This window comes from Lepidochelys kempii, chromosome 15, assembly GCF_965140285.1.
Source record: "Lepidochelys kempii isolate rLepKem1 chromosome 15, rLepKem1.hap1, whole genome shotgun sequence".
Classification (NCBI taxonomy): Eukaryota; Metazoa; Chordata; order Testudines; family Cheloniidae; genus Lepidochelys; species Lepidochelys kempii.
The window spans coordinates 21,187,684-21,208,810 of record NC_136394.1 but is presented as its reverse complement, the minus strand read 5'-3'; the positions used below and the strand labels follow the sequence as shown (position 1 = coordinate 21,208,810).

Sequence of the window (21,127 nt, the reverse complement as noted above, 5' to 3'; positions counted from 1 at the left end):
ACGGGCCACGAGCGAGCCCAGGACCAGAGCGAGCGTTCTACGTCACATCGCGTGGGCGGGGCGCGAGCGTCTTGATTCCCGCGTCTCTAGATCCGGAAGAGCGATTGATTCTCTTTTCGCTCTGTGCCGCTAACGTAGCGCTTGCGCGTGGTCTCCCAGCATTCCACCGGCGGTTAGAAAAACGCCTCCGGAAGCGGCGCGCGCTGTCAGAGGGAGGGAACTCACCGCCCACCCCTCCTATCACGTGACGTTAGACCACGCCCTCCTCTCACTGTGTCCGCGCGGCGTCGCACTCCGGGTATTTGAACCGCGCTTCCGCCATCTTTCCAGCGCCTAGTCACTGAGGGGAGCGACACCGAGAGACGTCTCGGGAAGGTAACGGGGCCAGGCCTCCTCCCTTTCCCCGTAGGGCTCGAGGGAAGTGGGTTGGGCTTAGGAAGGGATAGAGGGATGAGCGAGGGCGGTGGTAGTCGCCGGTCGCTGCCTAGGAAGGGGGCTGGGGGGGGGGAGGTGAGGCCTGGCTGGGGGCCGCTCCCGTCTCCTTTCTTTCGCGATGGGGTGTCTGGGCCCGCTCGCCAGATGAGGCGCGGCAGAGGCCTGGCTGGAGGAGCAGAGCAGGAGCCTGATGCGGCCTGGGTACCCGCGGGGGGGGGGGAGGGGAAGTGGCGCGCGCTGCTCTGTCATCGTGGCGCTGGGAGGCCGCGAGGCCCGTTGGAGGGGTGGGGGGGAGCGGCAGGCAGGTTGGGCCCCTCCGGAGTCCCAAGCCCGGGCCGACGCTTGATCGGTACCGAGATGGTCTCCCGTGAGCGGCGGGATGGTGGCGCGGAAGGAGGGAACTGGGGCGGGCGCCCCCGGGGGCGAGTCCAAGCTCATCTTCCCCGGGGGGGCGCCTTGCAGGCCCCGTGGCTCAGTCCCCCCGTATGGAGCCTGGCGAAAGTGGGGTTCAGGCGGCTCCCTCTCTAGGATGGGGGCGGGGGGGAAGTGCGGCCGCCATTATCGCCCGTTCTCGCGCCCCATGCGGCGCGGCGCTTCCTGTCCCGATGAATGGGGCCGGGACCACGCGGGCAGTTGGCGGGCTGGGAGGAGCCCGGGCCCCTGCGCCGGAGGCGGCCGGTGAGCGCAGCGCAGAGCACCGGGCCCTGCGCTGTCTGGCGGGCTGAGCTCTCATGCTGCCATTTCTCCCGCAGACCCAGCATGGCCGCCCAAGGAGAGCCCCAAGTGCAGTTTAAGGTAAGGAGCTGGCGTTGTGCGGGCAGGTCTGACTCGCTGGCGCAGCTTCATGTATTCCTGGCTGGCGTTAGGGCAGCCGTGGGTTTGGAGCGGAGGTTTTTACTCTGCTTACCATTGTACAGTAAGTTTTCACAGGCTAGGGCCTAGAGTGAATTTCCATTATGCCATGCATGTTAGCTGCTGTTCCTAATTCGAATTGTAGTTTGTTTAAACTTTTTAAATGGTTGTGGTGCACAACATAAAATCTAAGCCAATTATGAATTAAAAGTACTTCCAAATGCTTCCTCTCCCTAGTTCCTTTGTCACTTTTTTGCTCTGAGGTAGTCTCCTAACTTACCCCATTACTTCCCTGTGTTGTGTGGAAATGTCAGATGGCAGGAAAAACTAATTTGAGGTAGTTTGCTGTTTAGTGCAGTGTTATAGCAAGGAGTCTGAGAGAGTGTGTATAAATCTTGGGTGTTTGTGGTTGTCTTCCTATTTTACACAAATTATTTATTATTTAATGTCCTATTAAACACTAGGGAAGGTAAATAGTTTTTTCTTTTCTAAAAACTCAAATACTGTTGCATATTTCTTGGTTTGGACAATGCAAGTCAATTTCATGCTGTGGCTCTAATGTGCTTGTCCAACACTTGTAGTGTTTGAATTACAGGCACTGTAGGAGGGTCTTGTTAACTGATTCAGTTTTTTAAAATTGAAATGGTTCTATACAATATTCTAAGAAGATGTTCTTAAAGAACCTGCACTCTAAGGCCAAATCTAGAATGTTCTTTTATCTGGATTTAATAATCTGTAACTGATAGAACCAAATTTAACACTTTTATTTACATTGAAAGCTATATGGTGTTGCATAAGGCAACTTGAAATTGAGGTAATGTCAAAGAATGAAATATATAACAAGCTGGCCATTAACTGCTTTTAGGTAGCTTATAATTAAAAAAACGAAACCATGTAATCCCCCTACATGGAGAAAATTTATAGGATTGGTGTTTTAATTAAAAATTACCTAAAAGTGGTTAATAGGTGACAGTTATTTTATAAAGAGACTTTAAAATGTGTTGGCTTGATTTGTTTTCTGAAATCTTTCAACAGCTTGTCTTGGTTGGCGATGGTGGTACTGGTAAAACAACATTTGTAAAACGTCATTTGACTGGTGAATTTGAAAAGAAGTATGTAGGTATGTTTAAACACTTGGAGAATTCTAGTACTAGTTTCAAATATTACATAAGCAGTTTCTAAATTTAATGTTTTAATTACAGCTACACTGGGTGTTGAAGTCCATCCTCTGGTGTTCCACACTAACAGAGGCCCTATTAAATTTAACGTATGGGACACGGCTGGTCAGGAGAAATTTGGTGGTCTGCGGGATGGTTATTATATTCAGGGTAAGTATAAAACTGCAGAATATTTACAGTAACTCCCCGATAACTTCACAGGGAGGGGTCAGAAATATGACAATAGTTGTACAAAAAAGAGCATCCCATCCTAAGCAAATTGTAGCCATGTCAGCATGAGAAGTAGTCACACTATTCTGTATATTGTTTTCTAATAATCTGTGGAACTCTCCAGTAAAGTTAAATGGTATAACAAACTAATCAAGAAATCACTTGCCAGGCTTAAAGTGCCCCCTTAAAGAGAATTGGAAACTGCATTAAACAGGAGTTTTTCCCTTTTAAATTTTTCTAAATTCCTTATGTATTTGACTCAGTTGAGTGTATTTAATACTTTGCAGAACATCTTTAAAGAGTTTGTCCTCCTACCTGCCTTTAGAAATATGAGAAACAAAGTCTGGCCTCTTCGTTCTTTGAAAAGCTCCTTGGACTAGGGTGGGAGACAAGGTCATCCTGAGATATGTACCATAAACTCTCAAGTAGTTCAAGGCCAGAATAGGTTGTCTGAGACAGGGTTACACCTATTTGAATCATGTTTTTGATAAATATTTGGGCAAATCAAACTTATTGAGGAAGCCTCTGTGTGTGCCCTATCCACGTAATACCATGGTTTTCAATAGGATTACTTGCATGGATACATTTACTGGGTGCCTTAGTGTTTGTAGGATTGGACCCTAAAATGTGAGCAGGCAAATAATCCTGGGCTGGCCTAAGGAACTCCTATATTCTTTTTGCTTATTAAGCAGGAGGTATCCTGACAGAATTCTTAGGCGGAAAATTAGAAGTGTGAAATAGTGGACGGATGGAGGGTTGTACTTACAGGAGGACCACCCATTCATATATCTTTCATCCACCACTAGTATACATTTCAATAAATAAATAATATGAAAGCTTGAATTATCTTTCAGCTCAGTGTGCCATCATCATGTTTGATGTAACATCAAGAGTTACATACAAGAATGTACCTAACTGGCATAGAGATCTGGTACGAGTATGTGAAAACATCCCTATAGTGTTGTGTGGCAACAAAGTGGATATTAAGGACAGAAAAGTCAAGGCAAAGTCAATTGTCTTCCACAGGAAGAAGAATCTTCAGGTATGATGGCTGTCTGTTTTCAGGAATCTTACGTTTTGATTCTCGTCTATTGACCTAAACAGTACTATTGCAGCCCTTTTATTTTGAAGGTAAAATGCAATGCTGAGCACTTATGCATTTCTCATTACCAATGATAGTTAACTACAAATGCAGTAAAACATCAAATCGCTTTTTTTTCCATAAGTACAGAATTGAGGATCTTAACAATTGACTCAGATAGGAGGTTAAAGGTGCTATATTCCCTTCATTAGGACTAATATTGACTTCTGCCTGAGATGTAGGACCCTGACCTCAGTCTTGATATAAAGCTCTTCGTCATTTAAAGAAGCTGATAACACAGTAAAAAGGGTAACATAACATTCATTAGAATTTGATAAAAATTCAGAGCAGCCAAATGTGAACCTGTTCAGGGTGGAGCTCTTCACAAAGCCTTGTGCACTTAAGAAAAATAAAAACAGATTCTTGATTAAAATAAAAATCAAGGTTTAGGTCCAGAAATCTGTTGCCTGGATAGACAACTGAAATGTCTTAACTTGCTTTTTTGTTACGGGACTGTTTAGTGGCCTGTTTCTATCGTGTGCCAAACCACTTTAGCTTGGCAGAAATCACTGGGAGTAAAGCAGGTGAAGACCTTGCAGTTGAGATGCTGGTCAGAGCCAAACTTAGCTGTACAACAAGGTCTGACTTTCCAACAGTAGATGTGTTAACATATTTTGTGTGTGTATATATGACCGTTCTCTTTTGCAGTACTATGATATCTCAGCTAAGAGTAACTACAACTTTGAGAAGCCCTTCCTCTGGCTTGCCAGGAAGCTAATTGGAGATCCCAACTTGGAGTTTGTTGCCATGCCTGCTCTTGCACCCCCAGAGGTTGTTATGGACCCAGCATTGGCAGCACAGTATGAGCAAGACTTACAGGTAACTGCTCTAACAAAATGGTACAGAGTTGCAAATGTTTGTCCATTTCTCTAACATTGATGCCTGAGAAATCAACTGCTATAAGGAGTTCAAACTCTATAACTAGTTGTAAATATAATTTTCTCTGTTTCAGATTGCTCAGACCACTGCCCTGCCAGATGAAGATGATGACCTGTAAGGGATGAAGCTGGAGCCCAGCGTCAGAAGTCTAGTTTTATAGGCAACTGTCCTGTGATGTCAGTGGTGCAGCGTGTTTGCCACTTTATTATCTAGCTGAGCAGAACATGTGCTTAATCTTTGGGATGCTGAGAGATGAATGGGCTTCGGAGTGAATGTGGCAGTTTAAAAAAAAAAAAAATTCCTTCATATTTTGGACCTGCATATCTAGCTGTTTTTTTTGGACTGCAATTACTTCCCCCTTGAGTTTCAAATCTAACTAAGACTGCTGCAGTCACATCACAGTATTCAGTGGTAAATCTTGTTTGTTACTGTCATTCCCATTCCTTTTTTGTTTAGATCATAATAAAGTTGTATTTCAAATATCTAAACAAGTGAACTTTCATGCATTGCTAGGAGTAATTTAAATGTCTCCTATCCTTGAATAGATGCTAATATAGTATTGAATGTTAATTTGATTTTTCACACTTGGAATACGTATGCAACAAGTAGTAAATTAAAAAGTAATCTAGTAAGCTCTTACAAGCTGCTCGAAGCCTATCTGATTTAAACACTGACTTTTAAAACCTGAAGTGTAACTTAACTAGGGAAAACAAAAGCAGTGAACATCTGAGGGCTTGTCTACAGGTTAAAGTAATGTGTGCTTGGGGGGGATTAGTCTGCATAGACCATGCTTGTGCACACTAAAAGTTCCCTGGTGTACGCAACAGGGAACTTGAAATGTGTACAAGTATGGCTGACATGGGCCAACTACTGCATGTGTTAATAGGCTTTTTAAAATCACCACCCCCTTGTGCACATTACCTTACCATGTAGACAGTCCCTGAAGGAGTGGCAAGTGTAAATGGATTGAAACAAGTGTAAAATGCAGGTCTAAACCTGTTCCTAATAGCTGGATTTGAAATACAGATACTGCTTGCAGAGATTCTTTTTCTAGGAATACAGTACCAAGCTCAACCTCCATGCTGCCTTTTTTAAAAAAAAAAAAAACAAAACCCTAAACAATTGCAAACCAGAACTGAAGATTGATCTATTAAAATGAACTTTGAAATTCAGAGGGCTCCATACTATAGCAACCAGAAACTAGTCATCAATATACCTGTTTATATTAAGTGATGTACAAATTATAGCAGAGCTAGTGTTCTGCTATAGTTAAGGCTGAGTGTTCCTCAGTGTATACAGTGAAATGGGCTCTTTGCTAAGCATTGTAACTCACTTTCCACTGAAGTTACAATTAGTTAAAACTTGAGTCAAATTCCATGCTTGACTGAACTACATAAGTCTTTACCAAACCACACTGCAAGTTCTAAATTTGAAAACAGCTTATTGCAGCACAGATAGTGGAAAATGTCAACTTTAACACTAAACTTACTGGCACTTATACACACCAAAATGGAAGTTTTTAAGGGAAATAATTTTCAGTAGTGTTCAATTAAGTACATGAATCCATCAGTTTTGTATTTTTGGTTTCTTAATAAAGTGGAGCATTTCATTTATTCCTCAACTTGCATGTTTATGTACAAAGTTATTACTGACAATGTTTTTTAAACTTGGATAATAACAACCTAAAGCACCCTTGTTACCAGCAACAAGTGGACTGTCATTGTCACATTTCCTTCCAAAAACATTTAGACATGATTAGTCAGATTTCTAATGGTCTAGATTCACTTTGGAAACTAGTTTACAAATAGTTATGGCTTAAGGGGAGGAGCTGAAAAGGTCCTTCACAGGCAGGATTAATGGTAGCTTTTTCATTCTGTATTTAATTTTATCTGCAGTCAAGATACCCAGGTTCTCTTCTAAAGCTTCAGCTGGACTGGTCTTTTCAATAGCAAAGTCTGCTTGAATCAAACAGCCCCTGAACATAGGCTTCTGCCTCATGTATTCTGCCACTAAGGTTTAGGCTATGGCTACAGTTTGAGGTAGGGCTGTGATTTGATTCCTAATTTGAAGAAAAACGTGCTAGAATTGCACACTAAACATGAGTGGTCACAGCAGCATGAGCAGTGGGATGGGCTAGTTACATGGAATGTGGCTGTCCGAGACCCTACCCCTGCACTTCAGACAACTAGCCCCTTGCACTACAGTGGCTAAACTGCATTTAGCATGCTAGTTCAATCAGAATTAATGCATATTTTGCCTTGAAGTGGCAATCACACCCCCTAAATCAGTGGTCTCCAAGCTGGGGTGAGGCATGGAGGAACATTTAGCGGGGGGCATAGCTGGACCTAAGCCTCTGGCCCCAGCTGAGGCCCTGGGTTTGACCTTAACCCTAGCCCTCTCATGGCTGTGGCCTCAGCTGCAGCTCTGGCTCATGGAGTGTGGACAGGTTACATTATGGCTAAGTGGGGACACAACATAAAAAGTTTGGGGACCACTGCCCTAAATGAACACTATTCACTAATGCTGCCAGGTTTAACCTCACCTATTAGGTTCTACAACGTAGATTTTTGCTTTTAAAGTTCACTAGTTCCTTGCTGGAAATAGATGAATTTCAGTCTTCATGTCTTGTTCCATCAGTACATACAACTAACTTTATGTACTAGTTAGTTTTCAAGTTGGCCCTAGCTGCCTGCCCTTTCTGCCACTCTTCCCCTCCTACACCAAAGTGGTTTCTTGTCACCACTTTTACCCCTTAATTGTTTTAGCAGGAGAATCCCTAGTAGCCGTGACTTCTTTGTTTTGCATGTATTGTGGCTTTTGCAAAGTAGTGGAGTATAGCTACATCGGGTCAGCAACCTTTCAGAAGTGGTGTGCCGAGTCTTCATTTATTCACTCTAATTTAAGGTTTCGTGTGCCAGTACTACATTTTAACTTTTTTAGAAGGTCTCTATAAGTCCATAATATAAAACTAAACTATTGTATGTAAAGTAAATAAGGTTTTAAAAATGTTTAAAATTAAAATGCAGAGCCCCTGGACCGCTGGCCAGGACTTGGGCAGTGTGAGTGCCACTGAAAATCAGCATGTGTGCCATAGGTTGCCTACTCCGAGCTACATTATAGTTTTGTCTGATGTGCACATACTTTAAATGTAAGCTATCCAAAGCTCAAACACAACGTCATGAAATAATGATTTTTCTAAAATGCCATACACTGGATCTTTCAGTTGCTGGAGTTTGACCTCTAGTGACCTTCCCATTCATCTCTCTCAAATCTATTAGTCTTCCTGGACCTTTTCACTGCAATATCATTTGGCCTAGTAAAGTAGGCTGAAATCTTTCTTGAAGTCTTATTGCAGGTTTTTCAGGTGACTGGAGGATGGTGCTGTAGAATAGCAAAGTTATTCCATGTTTATAGGGCTGAGTTCATGCTCTGTCCACAGCATTTCCAGGGTTGGTTAGACCTGATCTGATCCTGTGTCAATGAGGCCAATATAGTCTTAGTGGGTACCTGCACAATTACAACTTTTGTCAGATTTTTTTCATATACCCTATTGTGATTTGTAAGAAATAAGATTTATTTTTGCTAATGTTTCAGGATTAGTTTGTGTTCGAGGCCCATTGTCTTGCTAAATTTAAAAGCACGATGAAAGTTTTAACAGTCTTATGATGGCAGCTTGTATATGTTGTTAAAGGGCTTAACTGAGTTATGTTTTAGAGCTTCCAGCTGATAGCATTACTTGAACGTATGCAAACATATAAGAGAAAATTAGGTAGAGCATTTCCTGATCATTCAACACACTCTGTATAACCATGTCTTTAAATCATTCAGATCCACTCATCTCAGCCTGAACTACTGTGGTGCTACCGCCGGATAATATTCTATTCTTCCTATATATATATATAGCACCTTTTGTCCTAAAGTGATAAACTGTTGCAGGGATACTTTTATTCTATTTATTTTCTTTGGTTTTTTTTTTTCTTTCAAATGTTGATATTGCTTGTCCCTTAATAAACGGTCAGGAAAATAAAATGTTCCTTAAACTCTATGAATACCTCCACCTAGTGGTATGAGTTATACATTAGAACACAGTACTTCACTTATTCCAAATGAATGCCTTAATCAGTTAAAGCCAAACTTTTCACTTTTTGATATTCCACTTATACAGCTGCTGAATTTTCATATTAACTTGGGATACAAGAAGGGTCACTTCATATGCTGCCTATTTCAACTTTATTTAAGTTGGCAATCTGCCTCTGTATGAGATTTCTAGTTTTTGACATTTTGCAACCTGAACCAAATATGTTCATTTTTTAAAAGCTTTTTTATTTTGTCCTTGAGGTTCTGCATTTTTGTTCTAGCTTTCAAATATAGAGTGGGGTATTGGCAAATATATTATGCCTGGTAATGTGCTGAAGCTCCAGTATTTCTGATGCTAAATCTAATGGACATTGTTGAAAATAAAATGTGAAAATGAGGCAAAGATCCTGTACAAGATTTTTTTTATTAAATTTGCTAATGATACTGAGCCATGCCCTGGGCTATGCTAAGCATTCATTTTACCACTCCCATTGGCAAAGGAGAGTGAAAGCTATTGAACATTTCCACAGGAAATCTATAACCAAGCACTGGAATGCGTTGTATGCTATTTTCACCCATTTTGGGCCGAAACATGTTTTTTGAAGCTTTGATCTTTTGTTGCTAAAATGGGAGGTTGTAGGGCAGGGCACAATTTGGACTGTCAGCTGCTTTATAAAAATACACATGCTTAAATTAAAACTATTTTATAAATTCAAGTGCTTTGAGCATGGTTCTTCTCTAACTTTAACTTCATTGCAACAGTGGAGGTATTCCTATTTATGCAATGGAACAGAATTGAGCCAGGGTCATTTTTGATGTATAAAGTTAAAATAGCATTTAAGTCAGTTTCTTTTTCTTGTCTGGTGTCAATAACTTAGTATGGAGAAACTATATAGGATTATATATAGTGGGTACCTGCACAATTCCAACTTTTGTAAGAAATAGAATTAGTTTTTGTTGATGTTTCAGGCTTGATAGGATAACCAGCCTTGTGGATAGCGGGGAAGCGGTAGATCTGGTATATCTTGACTTTAGTAAGGCTTTTGATACTGTTCCGCCTGACCTCCTAAACAAACGAGAAGGGTATATCGAGTGGGGTCCTTTAGGGATCAATTCTAGGTCTGGTGCTGTTCAATATCTTCATCAGTGATTTAGGTCATGGCATAGAGAGTACACTTACAAAGTTTGAGGGCGATACCAAGTTGGGAGGGGTTGCAAGTGCTTTGGAGGATAGGATTAAAATTCAGAATGATCTGGACAAACTGGAGAAATGTTCTGAAGTAAATAGGATGAAATTCAATAAGGACAAATGCAAAGTACTTCACTTAGGAAGGAGCAATCAGTTGCACACAACAAAATGGAAAATGACTGCCTAGGAAGGAGTACAGTAACTCCTCACTTAACTTTGTAGTTATGTTCCTGAAAAATGCAACTTTAAGCAAAACAATGTTAAGCGAATCCAATTTCCCCATAGGAATTAATGTAAATAGGTGGGGTTAGGTTCCAGGGAAATTTTTTTCACCAGACAAAAACCTCTGTGTGTGTGTATATACACACACAGTATAATTTATAAATTTTAAACAATTTAATACTGTAGACAGCAATGATGATTGTGAAGCTTGGTTGAGGTGGTGGAGTAAGAGGGTGGGATACTTCCCAGGGAATACCTTCCTGCTTAGTGATGAACTAGCATTTGGCTGAGCCCTCAAGGGTTAACACGTTGTTAATGTATCCTCACGCTCTACAGGGCAGCACGAATGGAGGGAGGGGAGACAGCATGGCAGACTGAGACACACACCCTGTGTGTGGGAGAGAGAGAGATAGATGCATTGCCCTTTAAGTACACTGACCCCACTCTAAGTACATTGCCTTTTTAAGTAGACCAGCAAGTTGAGACAGCAGCTGCGGCCAGCAAGCTCCCTCCGTCCTGAGCCCTGTCATGTCCCCACCCTGCTCTATGTGGAGAAGGGGTAAGTGGGGGTCAGGGGACACCCTGACTTTAGCGCCCCCCCCCCAGCACAGCAAGCAGGAGGCTGCCGGGAACAGTTCCAAGGCAGAGGGCAGGAGCAGCACAGGGCAGGTGGGGGAGGGACAGCTGAACTGCCCGCAATTGATAGCCTGCTGGGCAGCTGCCCACAGGGTACTTAGGGGAGCAGGGAGCTGAAAGAGGGGCTGCCAATCCACCCTGGTTCCAAGCCCCCCACCAGCTAGCTGCAACGGGCTGTTCTTCCTGCAAGCAGTGGAAAAGCAGGTGGCTGCCCAACGTTATAAGGGAGCATTGCGCAACTTTAAACGAGCATGTTCCCTAATTGATCAGCAATGAAACAATGTTAACTGGGATGACTTTAAGTGAGGAGTTACTGTACTGCAGGAACGGATCTGGGGGTTATAATGGATCATAAGCTAAATATGAGTCAACAGTGTAATACTATTGCAAAAAAACCCAAACATCATTCTGGGATGTATCAGCAGGAATGGTGTAAGAAAGACAAGAGAAGTATTTCTTCCACTCTGTGTTGCCAAGGCCTCAACTGAAGTATTGTGTCCTGCTCTGGATGCCACTTTTCAGGAAAGATGTGGACAAATTGGAGAAAGCCCAGGGGAGAGCAACACAAATTATTAAAGGTCTGTAACACATGGCCTGTGAGGAAAGACTGAAAAAATTGGATTTGTTTAGTCTGGAGAAGAGAAGACTGATGAGGGACACGCAGTGGCGAATTAGCCACTGGACCAATGGGGCCTGCGCTCAGGAGCCCTGGCCAATTGGGGGGCCCTGGAAAAATGGGCACCCCTGGTGTCCCGCCCGGCTCCGCTCACCCGCCCAGCGCTCCTGCTGGGGAGTGAGGGAAGCACCTGTGCCCTGACCCTGCTCCCCGGCAGGAGTGCCAGGCGGGTGGGTCAGGGCCAGCCCCTGCACCCCAACCCTGCTCCCTGGCAGGAGCGCTGCACAGGTGGGGTGGGGCAAGCCCCCATGCCCTGACCCTGTTTCCCCGGCAGGAGTGCCAGGGATGGGAGGGATGGGAAGGGGACGACTGCCCCCACTTGCTCTGGCCCAGAGCCCCACAAACCCATAATCTGTCTCTGGGGACATGATAACATTTTTCAAATACATAAAAAAAAAACATATTGTTACAATAAGGTGGGTGAAAAATTGTTATCCTTAACCTCTGAGGATAGGACAAGAAGCAATGGGTTTAAATTGCAGCAACAGATTGTGGCTGCTACTCTGTTTCCTAACTGTCAGGTAGTTAAGCACTGAAACAAATTGCCTAGGGAGGCTGTGGAATCTCCGTCATTGAAGGTTTTTAGGAATAGGTTAGACACCTGTCAGGAATGATCTAGTTATTATTTAGTTCTGCTTTGAGTGCAGAGGACTGACTAGATGACCTATTGAGGTCTCTTCCAGTCCTACACTTCTATGATTCTACAATTAGTGTTTTCTTGTACATTAAGCTGTTTATCCATACAACAGCTTGCCAATGGAAACTAACTAGCCCTGATTATTTTCTCTTGGCTTCCATTTGACTGATTAAGGCATGGTAGGCTGGATCATGAAAATACAGCCTGCACAGTGGGGTTTGGCACAACTAGTTTCACAAATGATAGGATCTTGCAGAAGGTTAAATCCCGTGTTTCTTCTTTGTTTTGGCTTCTCCAGGTCGACCCCATGTGCAGTAGTTTACAGTTCTATTTCACTGAGGCTAAAAAATTGTTTGTTCTCAAGAACATTAAATTGCAGCAGATTTTCCTGACAAAATGTGATATATTTGAACATCTAAAAATTGGAAATTGATCTTGCATTGTGCATGGTGGAAACTCCAGGAGGTTTTTTATTATGCGCTCAACCAAAGAATGATGAATCAAGTTGGGAGAAATTGATGGAAACATAAGAATTGTTATACCAGATCAGTCCTGTGTTTGAGTAGTTCAGTATTCTATCTCTGACAGCCCCCAGTTCCAGGTGCTTCAAAGGAAGGGTTTAACACACAACAGCAGGCAATTATGAAATAACCTAGCCCTCGGGGAAATTTATTCCTAATTCCTGGCAGCAAGTGGTTGTCTTATGCCCTAAAACCTGAGGGTTTAAATCACCCATAAATATAATATCCTAGCTAATAGAATTGTGGCCTCCCCAACCTGCTCCCCATATCATCTCCTTGCTGTTATACCAGAGGTGGGGAGAAGGCTGGTGCAGGAAATGATGGAGCTGAATTTCCAGCTTCCACCATTGGAAAGTTTTCTGCGCAATGGGAATTCTCTACTATCTGTCAGCAGTTGATTAAGGCCAATTTGTACCGCTTATTTGGTGCAAAGGGGCCTTAATGGACCAGAAAAAGGGTGATATGAATTACTTAAAAAAATAAAAGAAAAACAAATGATTACTTTTGTAACAAAAGAGATCACTAATGAAAAAAATACAGAAAATAATAGCATATTTTAACAGTGCGTAAATGTAAAAACACAGAAAAATTATAGAAAAGCAGTCATTTGAGAGAAATGACTTTGTTCCGTCTATATTTTTTATCCAACATATTAAACAGATACAATGGGGAAAAGAATTCAGTCTATAACAATGTCCTACAGTTCTATCACACTGTAATGGGATTCTGTCCGATCTCACAAGCTGGGTAGGGTCGGGAGAGGATGAAGGAGAGATCTCCAACAAAACATGGTAGGTGCTGGGAGTAATGTCAGTGGATTAGTAAGGTTGGAAAGACACTTCATGTAAGTACTGATCCATTGGTCCATTATAGAGCAGGGGTCACTATTCTTCTGGAGGTGCTATCTTTTGAATGAGGCATAAAAGTCCAGATCAGATGCGGACATCAAATTCCCATGGCATCTATCTTGAGTAGGTACATTAATTAATGTCTTAACCAAATTCCAACTTGGGTCAATACATTATACCTACCTAATATTGTCCCATCAGTTTCAAGAGTATTCTTTATGTCCTTCCCTAAAATGTTAGGTAAGGTAACATTGGCATGCACTGTTAAAAAGCTATATTTCAATGTTGAGCAAAGCACTTGTTCATAATTTGTACAATGTTTTGGAATCCTTTGGGATGACAATAAATATATAAATGTAGGTTTTGATGATGATAGCAACTTTATTGTCACCAGCATTAAATGCCAAGGCAACTGGTACTATAGAAATACCTAAGATGAACAATTGTTGATAAATACATTCTTCAAAAAATCAGCTGCCCGTCTGAAACACGGAGAAGGCGGTTAGTCGAAGATAATAGCAAACCACAAAAAAGGGTTGCCAGCTCTAGAGATTGTATCATGCGTCTTGGAATATCTGGTGTTTTTCTTTAAGCCACAGCCCTTGGAACCTTGTGATTACCTGGGAATCTCAGCTTTTTAACTCTTGTGGTTGGAAATAACTCAAATATAATAAACACAAATGTCAGGGTTTCTGAGTCTGCTTTGTTTGCATGTATATTAATATTATGCTGTATTCCTTCTGGCATAGACAGAGGGTAGCTAGAATGAAGATCTGATTAGTTTGCAGGAATAATTGTTTAGAGAAGGAGGAGATCATAGACATGAAGCTCTTGGGATTCATGAGTTTTAAAGGGCACTCTAATTGAAGCAAATAACTTTTAAGAAGAAATCTTTAAAGGTGTGCCTTCCTTCATAATCCAGATGGTGAGAACACTACTCATATTCCTTCAGTGCTGCCTGGCTCTTCCTGTATAACACCTATTCTGACTCCTCTGCCCAAAGTTTGGAGCAAAATAAAAGGACAAGGAATTTGGCTTAAACACACGCAAAGCAAGCAGCCACACAGGGCATGATGTCCTTTGCAAGATCTATAGTACATGAACTAGCCCTACTGCCTTTCTTTTCTCTCCATTTTATCTTTCTGTTCTATCTCTGTATTTGCCGGATGTCTCCAGCAGCTTCCCTCCCTCTTTAGAACACTAATAATTTCAACAAAAGTGGAAAGTAACTCTGCCAATTTCCTCATTTCTCAGCTTAGGTAAGTAACAAGGCTGGAGAGAAGCAATATTTCTTGGTCAGAGTGAAAGTACAGAAGGAAGAGAACTTGGTGGAAGTTTTTTATTGGATGATGATGCATGAACCAAAAGACAACAGCGTGAGTTTTAGATATCATGTGGGGTTTGCAAAGTTGGTACAACCAAAATAATTAATCTTGGACATCCAGAATCAGCGTTGAGGCCTTTCTACCCTACACATGGCTTGGAAGAGAGGAGCAGGCATCATCTGTGAGAAGGGAGGGGCAACTCCAGGCCTGCATTTTCCCTCTTCTTCCCATGAAAGTTAAGCTAATAAAAAACAATGAATGCGACCTGTGGTACCACTTTTAACCACACGATGGGGCATGACATCCATGCAACTGCTGTAGCTGGGTTGCTCCAATCAAATGAAATTGTATTAAGTGGTCAAATGCTTTCCAGGTTGCACAAACATACGTTTCTGAGGGAAAAAATGATATGGATGCTTTTAGGTTGATTAACAATAGCAAACGACTGCAATACACTTTCACAAGTTATTCAGTAGAGAAGAGCAGCTCCACATGTGTTAGCTGCCAGGACCAGTGAGGTGAACTAGATATGGGAGTTTAAACTGGACGGAAGAACAGTATCATATTCTTTATGCAATATTTCTATTCTTGGAAAATAAGCTAAATATAATGGTATTTTTTCCTAGTTACTTGTTCATCTTAAATTAAATCCACCCAGATGGCAAAATAGAACAACTTAGAGAATTACTGTTCTGCCATCCCACTGCTGCTGACAAAGCATGGTTGAGTTATTGGCACCTTATACTAAGTCATGTTTTCCCGTCATGCTGCAAACGTAGAGTAAAAAAATGTAGGTCAGTAAATGGAACCCATCAAATATCTTGATAAATGATACTAATTCAAATAAATGTGGTGAGCTAATAAACCCACTAAAGAACCTGCTGACTCACTAATGTTGGTGCATAAAAGAATTATCCACGATGTACTCATCAAGTTTAATTCAATACAATCTCCTATAATATCTGAGTTAAGACTTAATCTTGCAGTCAAGACTCAGCACAGGTGCCAGTGACCTTGCAGGATTGGGGTCTTAAATATTATCTGTTCTCTCCCACTGCTAAGAGATTTATGCAAAGGAGAAAAGTTACATCTTTAGAGATCTGAAATAAGATAGAGGGGGAAATCACCCCAGCACAGTGTCCACTCACTCCAGCTATGTTGAGACAAAGTAGCCAGAAAGGGGCCCAGAGAATATATCAAGCACAGGGGGCATCATAGCCTACATGCAGAAGACTATCACACAGAGAATTTATTGGGGGTGGGAGAAGGTGTAGCTGAGGTGTTCCCTCACTTTGCAGTTGCAATGAGGCCCATAGATGCCATGAGGGCCAGAGTGCAAATTTAGGGAAGCTCTAGCCAGCATGGGGGCCCAATCGCTACCTGGTATCCGCTGGAGCAGGAAAGGACGGGCAGCTTCCTCTCTCTCTCTGGTCCAGGCTGAATTCAGCCCAGAGAGTCAAGAAGGCAGAGAGACACAGGAGAGTGTTCCCTTTGGCAGGGACTTTGGAATAGGCAGCTCTGGCATTAAGAGGGGTGAGATTGTGAGAAGGGATACAGAGAAACTCAGCTTGGTTTACAAGAAGGGCATCCAGCCTAAAAGTCCTGTATGAATTAATATGAAAAAAGTAAATTAGGGACATAGAATAAAATATCCTTTTATCTGCTGCAAGTTGTGGCTGCCACCCAGCTGCTAATGATTAACACACCACTCAGTAGCAAAACAAATTAGTAACAATTATGCTTAATAAGAACCTGACCTTAGACATCAAAACAAACTGAAGGAAGAGTGACAGCCCAAGGAAAAACTACACAGATTAGACGAGTGGGTGAAACATTAGGGGGAGGGAGAACTCTGCCCAGCGGATTGATACCATCAATGGGAATGTTGCTGCTTTAGGGAAAAAATTAACATCTTAATAATAAGGTCAGATCATCTCCCCAACAGAAGGCAAAAGCTGCCTAAGCCACCCATGACAGGAGCTAGTCATGTTGCTTCCATGCATTGTTGGAAAGCACTTAGATACTACACTGAAGATCACAGTGTAAAAACTTGAGGAGAAGAGAGACACTGTAACGCTGAAATGTAGTTGGGCTACTTACTCAGCTGATTTGGATTGGCACTGGTCGACTGACTTCATTAGAACTTTGCAGATTTACCCCAGCTGAGAAGCTGTCCCAAAATTTCCCACGAGCTAAGGAAGCCTTGCAAAAGTGAGTAGTTCCCTGCAGTTTCTTGTAGCTGATAAACTCTTTTACTTTCCAGATCAAGCATTGTTTCTATAAATGGTGTGGATGTGTAAGAACTCTTAAAGGATGAATAATGCTATTACTGTAGGCAAATACTTCTGTGCTACAGTTCAAGCTTTCATTCATCCCCAAGGCAATATATTTTCCTATGTCTGTTTTCATAAGTACTCCTTTTCTTTTTGTGAATACAGACTAACACGGCTGCTACTCTAAAATATGCCTGTTTTGTTATTTGCTTCTAGTTATGTGGGTTGATCTGTTTTCTAAGTGTTCAGTGCTACATACTATTATGCTGACAGGTACTGGTGACTATATCCATCACAAATCTCTTTGAGGCTGTGTGTGAACATTACCTTTCAATTAACAAAACTGTCAGGATGAGTTAATGAGAAGCCCCCCAGACTGTGACAAAAGTGGGTGCTGAACCCACCTGGGAGTTTGGACTGTGGGAGCTTTTGCTGAAGATGAAGTGTATGCACAAAAGCCAAGCGGTACCCTATGACTGGAAAAAGAAAGAGCTTTTAGGTCTGCTCTAGGCTAAAGAGGCTTGAGGCTGTAAGCTATAAAACTGCTCCCTTTTTTCTTGGCTCCTCCACTGTTTAAAAAAACAGGAATTAATGTATTTCTTGTAAATAGATATGACTGTATCAAAGAAAATACGTGACTATCCCTCAATGTTTCCTTCTCACTTGAACATTCCTAGGGCCCTGAACTTTGGCTAGCCACTCAGGTCAAAAAGAGGCTACAATATGCAGAGACAGTAAACTTGTTTGGGAAAAGCCTGTCTTTTTTGATATATGTTTATGTGTGTACAGTGCCTAACATGAGAGAGACCTGATCCATGATTGGTGCCTATAGGTATTATAAAAAACAGTGCATTTTCATTAAAATACATATCAGCCTTGTAACATTGTTTAATGAAAACCAAAAATTTACCAGCCCAGGTATAAAACCTACGATCCCACTTCACAGTAACGATAGAGAAAGGTAATCTCATTCACTTGGGTTGAGTGGTATTTTGCAAAACTGTTTTATATTTTAATTAGCTATTGCTCTGCAATAGAGTGGATACTTACGTAGCAGCCATACAGCATTTACAGAAGTCTAATAAATTAGCTCAGTAAAGTTGTTCCTACAGGTACCAGTTTATGGCTGTAATACTTAATAGAATGAAGCAAGGGATAAATGAATACAAAGATGAAAGGATATTAAGTCAGCACAGTAGGTATGCCCTGGATTGCCCTGGTTTTTGTTCCTTGTCTAAGTTTCTTGCTCCCTGTCCCAGCAGGGGCTGGGATTGATGCAGAGGCAGTATGACTGATAAACCGTAGAGAATGGAAAGGAATATCTAATCTCTTTGCAAAGCTCAACATTTTTGATTAATTAAGGACAGGTTTTGATCAGCTCTGAAGGAGGACCCATCAGTCTTCTTCAGCTGCAAGGGAATGACTGTGAGAGACACAAAGTTCTACGGGAGGGGAGATTTTAAAGCAAGAAAAATAGGGGGAACTGTCATGAGTTTGGAGGACCCTTCTGGAGAGGATGTTTTCATAATAGTATATTTGTCTAATCTTTGGTCTTATTTTGAAGCATAAACTTACCAGTAGGCTTAGAAACACCACTTAGAAACAGGGGTGCTGGAACAATTTGTATAGTTGGGGTTCTGAGAGCCATTGAACCAAACTGTTAACCCTATATATATATAATAGAAACCACTTCAAGCCAGTAGGTGCAGTAGCACCCCTAGTTCCAGCACCATGCCACTAAATCTATTCAAGGAATGAATACACCCGTTTTGGCTCATTGGCTTCCTAAGCTAAGTGGAATGCCAGAAATTGCCAGGATGGGCTGATAACGATAAAAAATCACAAGTTTTGAGGAACTTTTTTTTTTTTGGTTTACTTTTCTGCAGAGCACAGAGAGGATAGTGACAGGAAATAGAAAAATCAATAACTTAAACTGAGGCTCCAAAGGAACAAAATCCCTTACAGCAGCAATTTCAGCAGCAGATGAACTGACTGAATGTAGTAAATACATCATTATTTGCCATTGACCAGGTGTCATTAATATACTAATCTCTTTCCTTTGGAGCCCTAGATTCTGTTGTTTATGTCGCAAGCGATATGAGTTTGGAAGACTCAGACTGGTAGTAACTGGGTGTTTCTTTATCTTATACAAGGTACCCACCAGTTTATTACTTGTTAAGCACCGCCAGGGTGCTCAGTGCAATATAAGACTAAAACAAAGACATGGCTCTCAACTGACAAAAACCAGACAAGACTATCTGACTTGGGAGACCTGGAGGGTAATGGTAACACAGGATATCTTCATAAAATGTAATAGAGGGAACAGAATGAAAAAGACTTCTCTTAAGCCTGAAGCAACAGCTTATCACAGCATTGCTTACGGTCATGATTTTATCACAAACCTCATGATAATTGCTATTTTTCTTAAAACCCCAACTCCTGGAGTCATTATTATGTGAGAATCTCTGCTTTCATTTTTTAAAAAAAGGTAAGGTTAGTTGGTTGCAGAGCAAAGTTTGAAAAATGTGACTTCCTGCCCCAACAACACAAAGGCCAGAAGAAAAATAGAAAGAACCCCAAATATATTATTTTTAAAGAATTCCATATTTTTTTTTAGCCAGTCCCAAGACTTTTGGGGGCCTGACTTGTAAGTTTTGAATGCTTGGGATTGGCAGTGCAGCTATCACATCTAAGTGTTTTTCCAATCATGTGTACAGACTTACTGGGGTTTCTAATAGAAATGGGCGATGGGCCCAAACTAAAACACTAGATCTCAATATGCATGTTCTTTGTGTGAAAGAAAATCTGAACCAGGACCTGAATTTCACACCTGGCCCCCTCTGTTTATAATGAGTTAAACCAACACTCCAAATTTGAATATACCCAAACTTTGTGGGTTTCAAAATCTAGATCTGAACGCTGCTGCTCAAATCCATCTCTCCTTTCTAACTCATAACTTGATTTCAAGTTTGGAACTAATCAGATCTTAACAAGAGCTTGGATTTGGCAGCCACTATGCCAATATTTAAGTCATCTATCTACTCCCCCCCCCAATAACTACTTAGAGATCTATGAACAAAATGGAGTTTATAAAAGGGAAGAATCATCTTTCTCACATAATAAATAGTCTTTTTAATGTTTAGATCTATCACAGGCTCAGATGTTCTTGCTGCAAAACAGTTTGCAGATTGGCTTCTGGGTTTATACTCCACTTGTGTTAGACTGAATGGTAAATTTAATTTACAGAGCAGCTGAATGAGATTTTCATGCATTTGTTTTCACTCAGAAGGGCAGCAGAGGAGTTAACATTGCAACAAAACAGAGGTACTGGCACAAATTCCAAAGGCAAAGGAAGCTTCATCATGGTATAATATTTTTCTGATTAAGAAAATCTGAAATTCATGAGTTGATGCCAGAAAATAATAGACAGCTAATACAGGCGGTGGCTTTTGGCAAATAAAATTTGGATTTTAATCATATAAACTTTTTTAAAAATTATGTTACATTTATTATAATACTAGCCAATTCTGTGTCAGCTTAGCATGTATCTCTTATTCCTAAAACAATAAGCCCAAGATCCTCAAAGGTATTTAGGCACCAAACTTTAATAATAATAATGGGATATCTGTAAAACACTTGGGGGGCTTATATGTGTGGAAGAAAATAGCTTAGAACTGGTCTAAACCTCTCAACAGTTAACCAGTTCAATCCAAACCAGTTTTGTGCCAGTATGGGTACAAACAAACTGAAATGGTTCAATTTCTCCTTCTGCTGCCCCACAGAACGTTGGTGTCCTTGTGAAATCTCTCAGAATGCACTGAGATAGGTACCCAGAAGGAAATTGAAATTGTTTTGAGGCAAATCACTAAACTTGTACAGTGTGGATGCACTTAACATGGTTCACTGCTCTAATGTAGCCAGTGCCTAATGGGCCAATGTTACTCATGGAATTGGTCAAAATTTTCATTTTTTTTTAATGAAAAGTGGCCTTTTTTCATAACAAAAAATAATTTTCCTCAAAAGTTTCA

The 21,127-nt window shown here is 41.4% G+C and overlaps 1 protein-coding gene across 2 annotated transcripts; it reads left to right on the top strand.

The window, feature by feature from the left end:
* The first annotated feature begins 265 nt into the window (after nt 1-265).
* Nucleotides 266-6,316, top strand: RAN (RAN, member RAS oncogene family). 2 transcript variants are annotated; one of them, XM_073312280.2, is made up of 7 exons: nt 266-375; nt 1,188-1,230; nt 2,323-2,407; nt 2,490-2,615; nt 3,530-3,717; nt 4,465-4,635; nt 4,769-6,316. In XM_073312280.2, the coding sequence occupies exons 2-7, from the start codon at nt 1,195-1,197 to the stop codon at nt 4,811-4,813; spliced, it is 651 nt and encodes a 216-aa protein (XP_073168381.1). In that variant the 5' UTR covers nt 266-375; nt 1,188-1,194; the 3' UTR covers nt 4,814-6,316. The 2 variants fall into 2 exon arrangements, with proteins under 2 accessions (XP_073168381.1, XP_073168380.1); XM_073312279.2 differs by lacking the exons at nt 266-375; nt 1,188-1,230 and having other exon boundaries at nt 2,269-2,407.
* The last annotated feature ends 14,811 nt before the right edge of the window (nt 6,317-21,127 follow it).

What these genes read in the sequence shown, in the direction of transcription:
- RAN (XM_073312279.2), top strand. Translation starts at nt 2,284, where the DNA reads ATGTGTTGGCTTGATTTGTTTTCTGAAATCTTTCAACAGCTTGTCTTG. An exon ending in ATTTGAAAAGAAGTATGTAG is followed by an intron (nt 2,408 to 2,489) that starts GTATGTTTAAAC and finishes TTTTAATTACAG; the next exon opens with CTACACTGGGTGTTGAAGTC. An exon ending in ACAGGAAGAAGAATCTTCAG is followed by an intron (nt 3,718 to 4,464) that starts GTATGATGGCTG and finishes TCTCTTTTGCAG; the next exon opens with TACTATGATATCTCAGCTAA.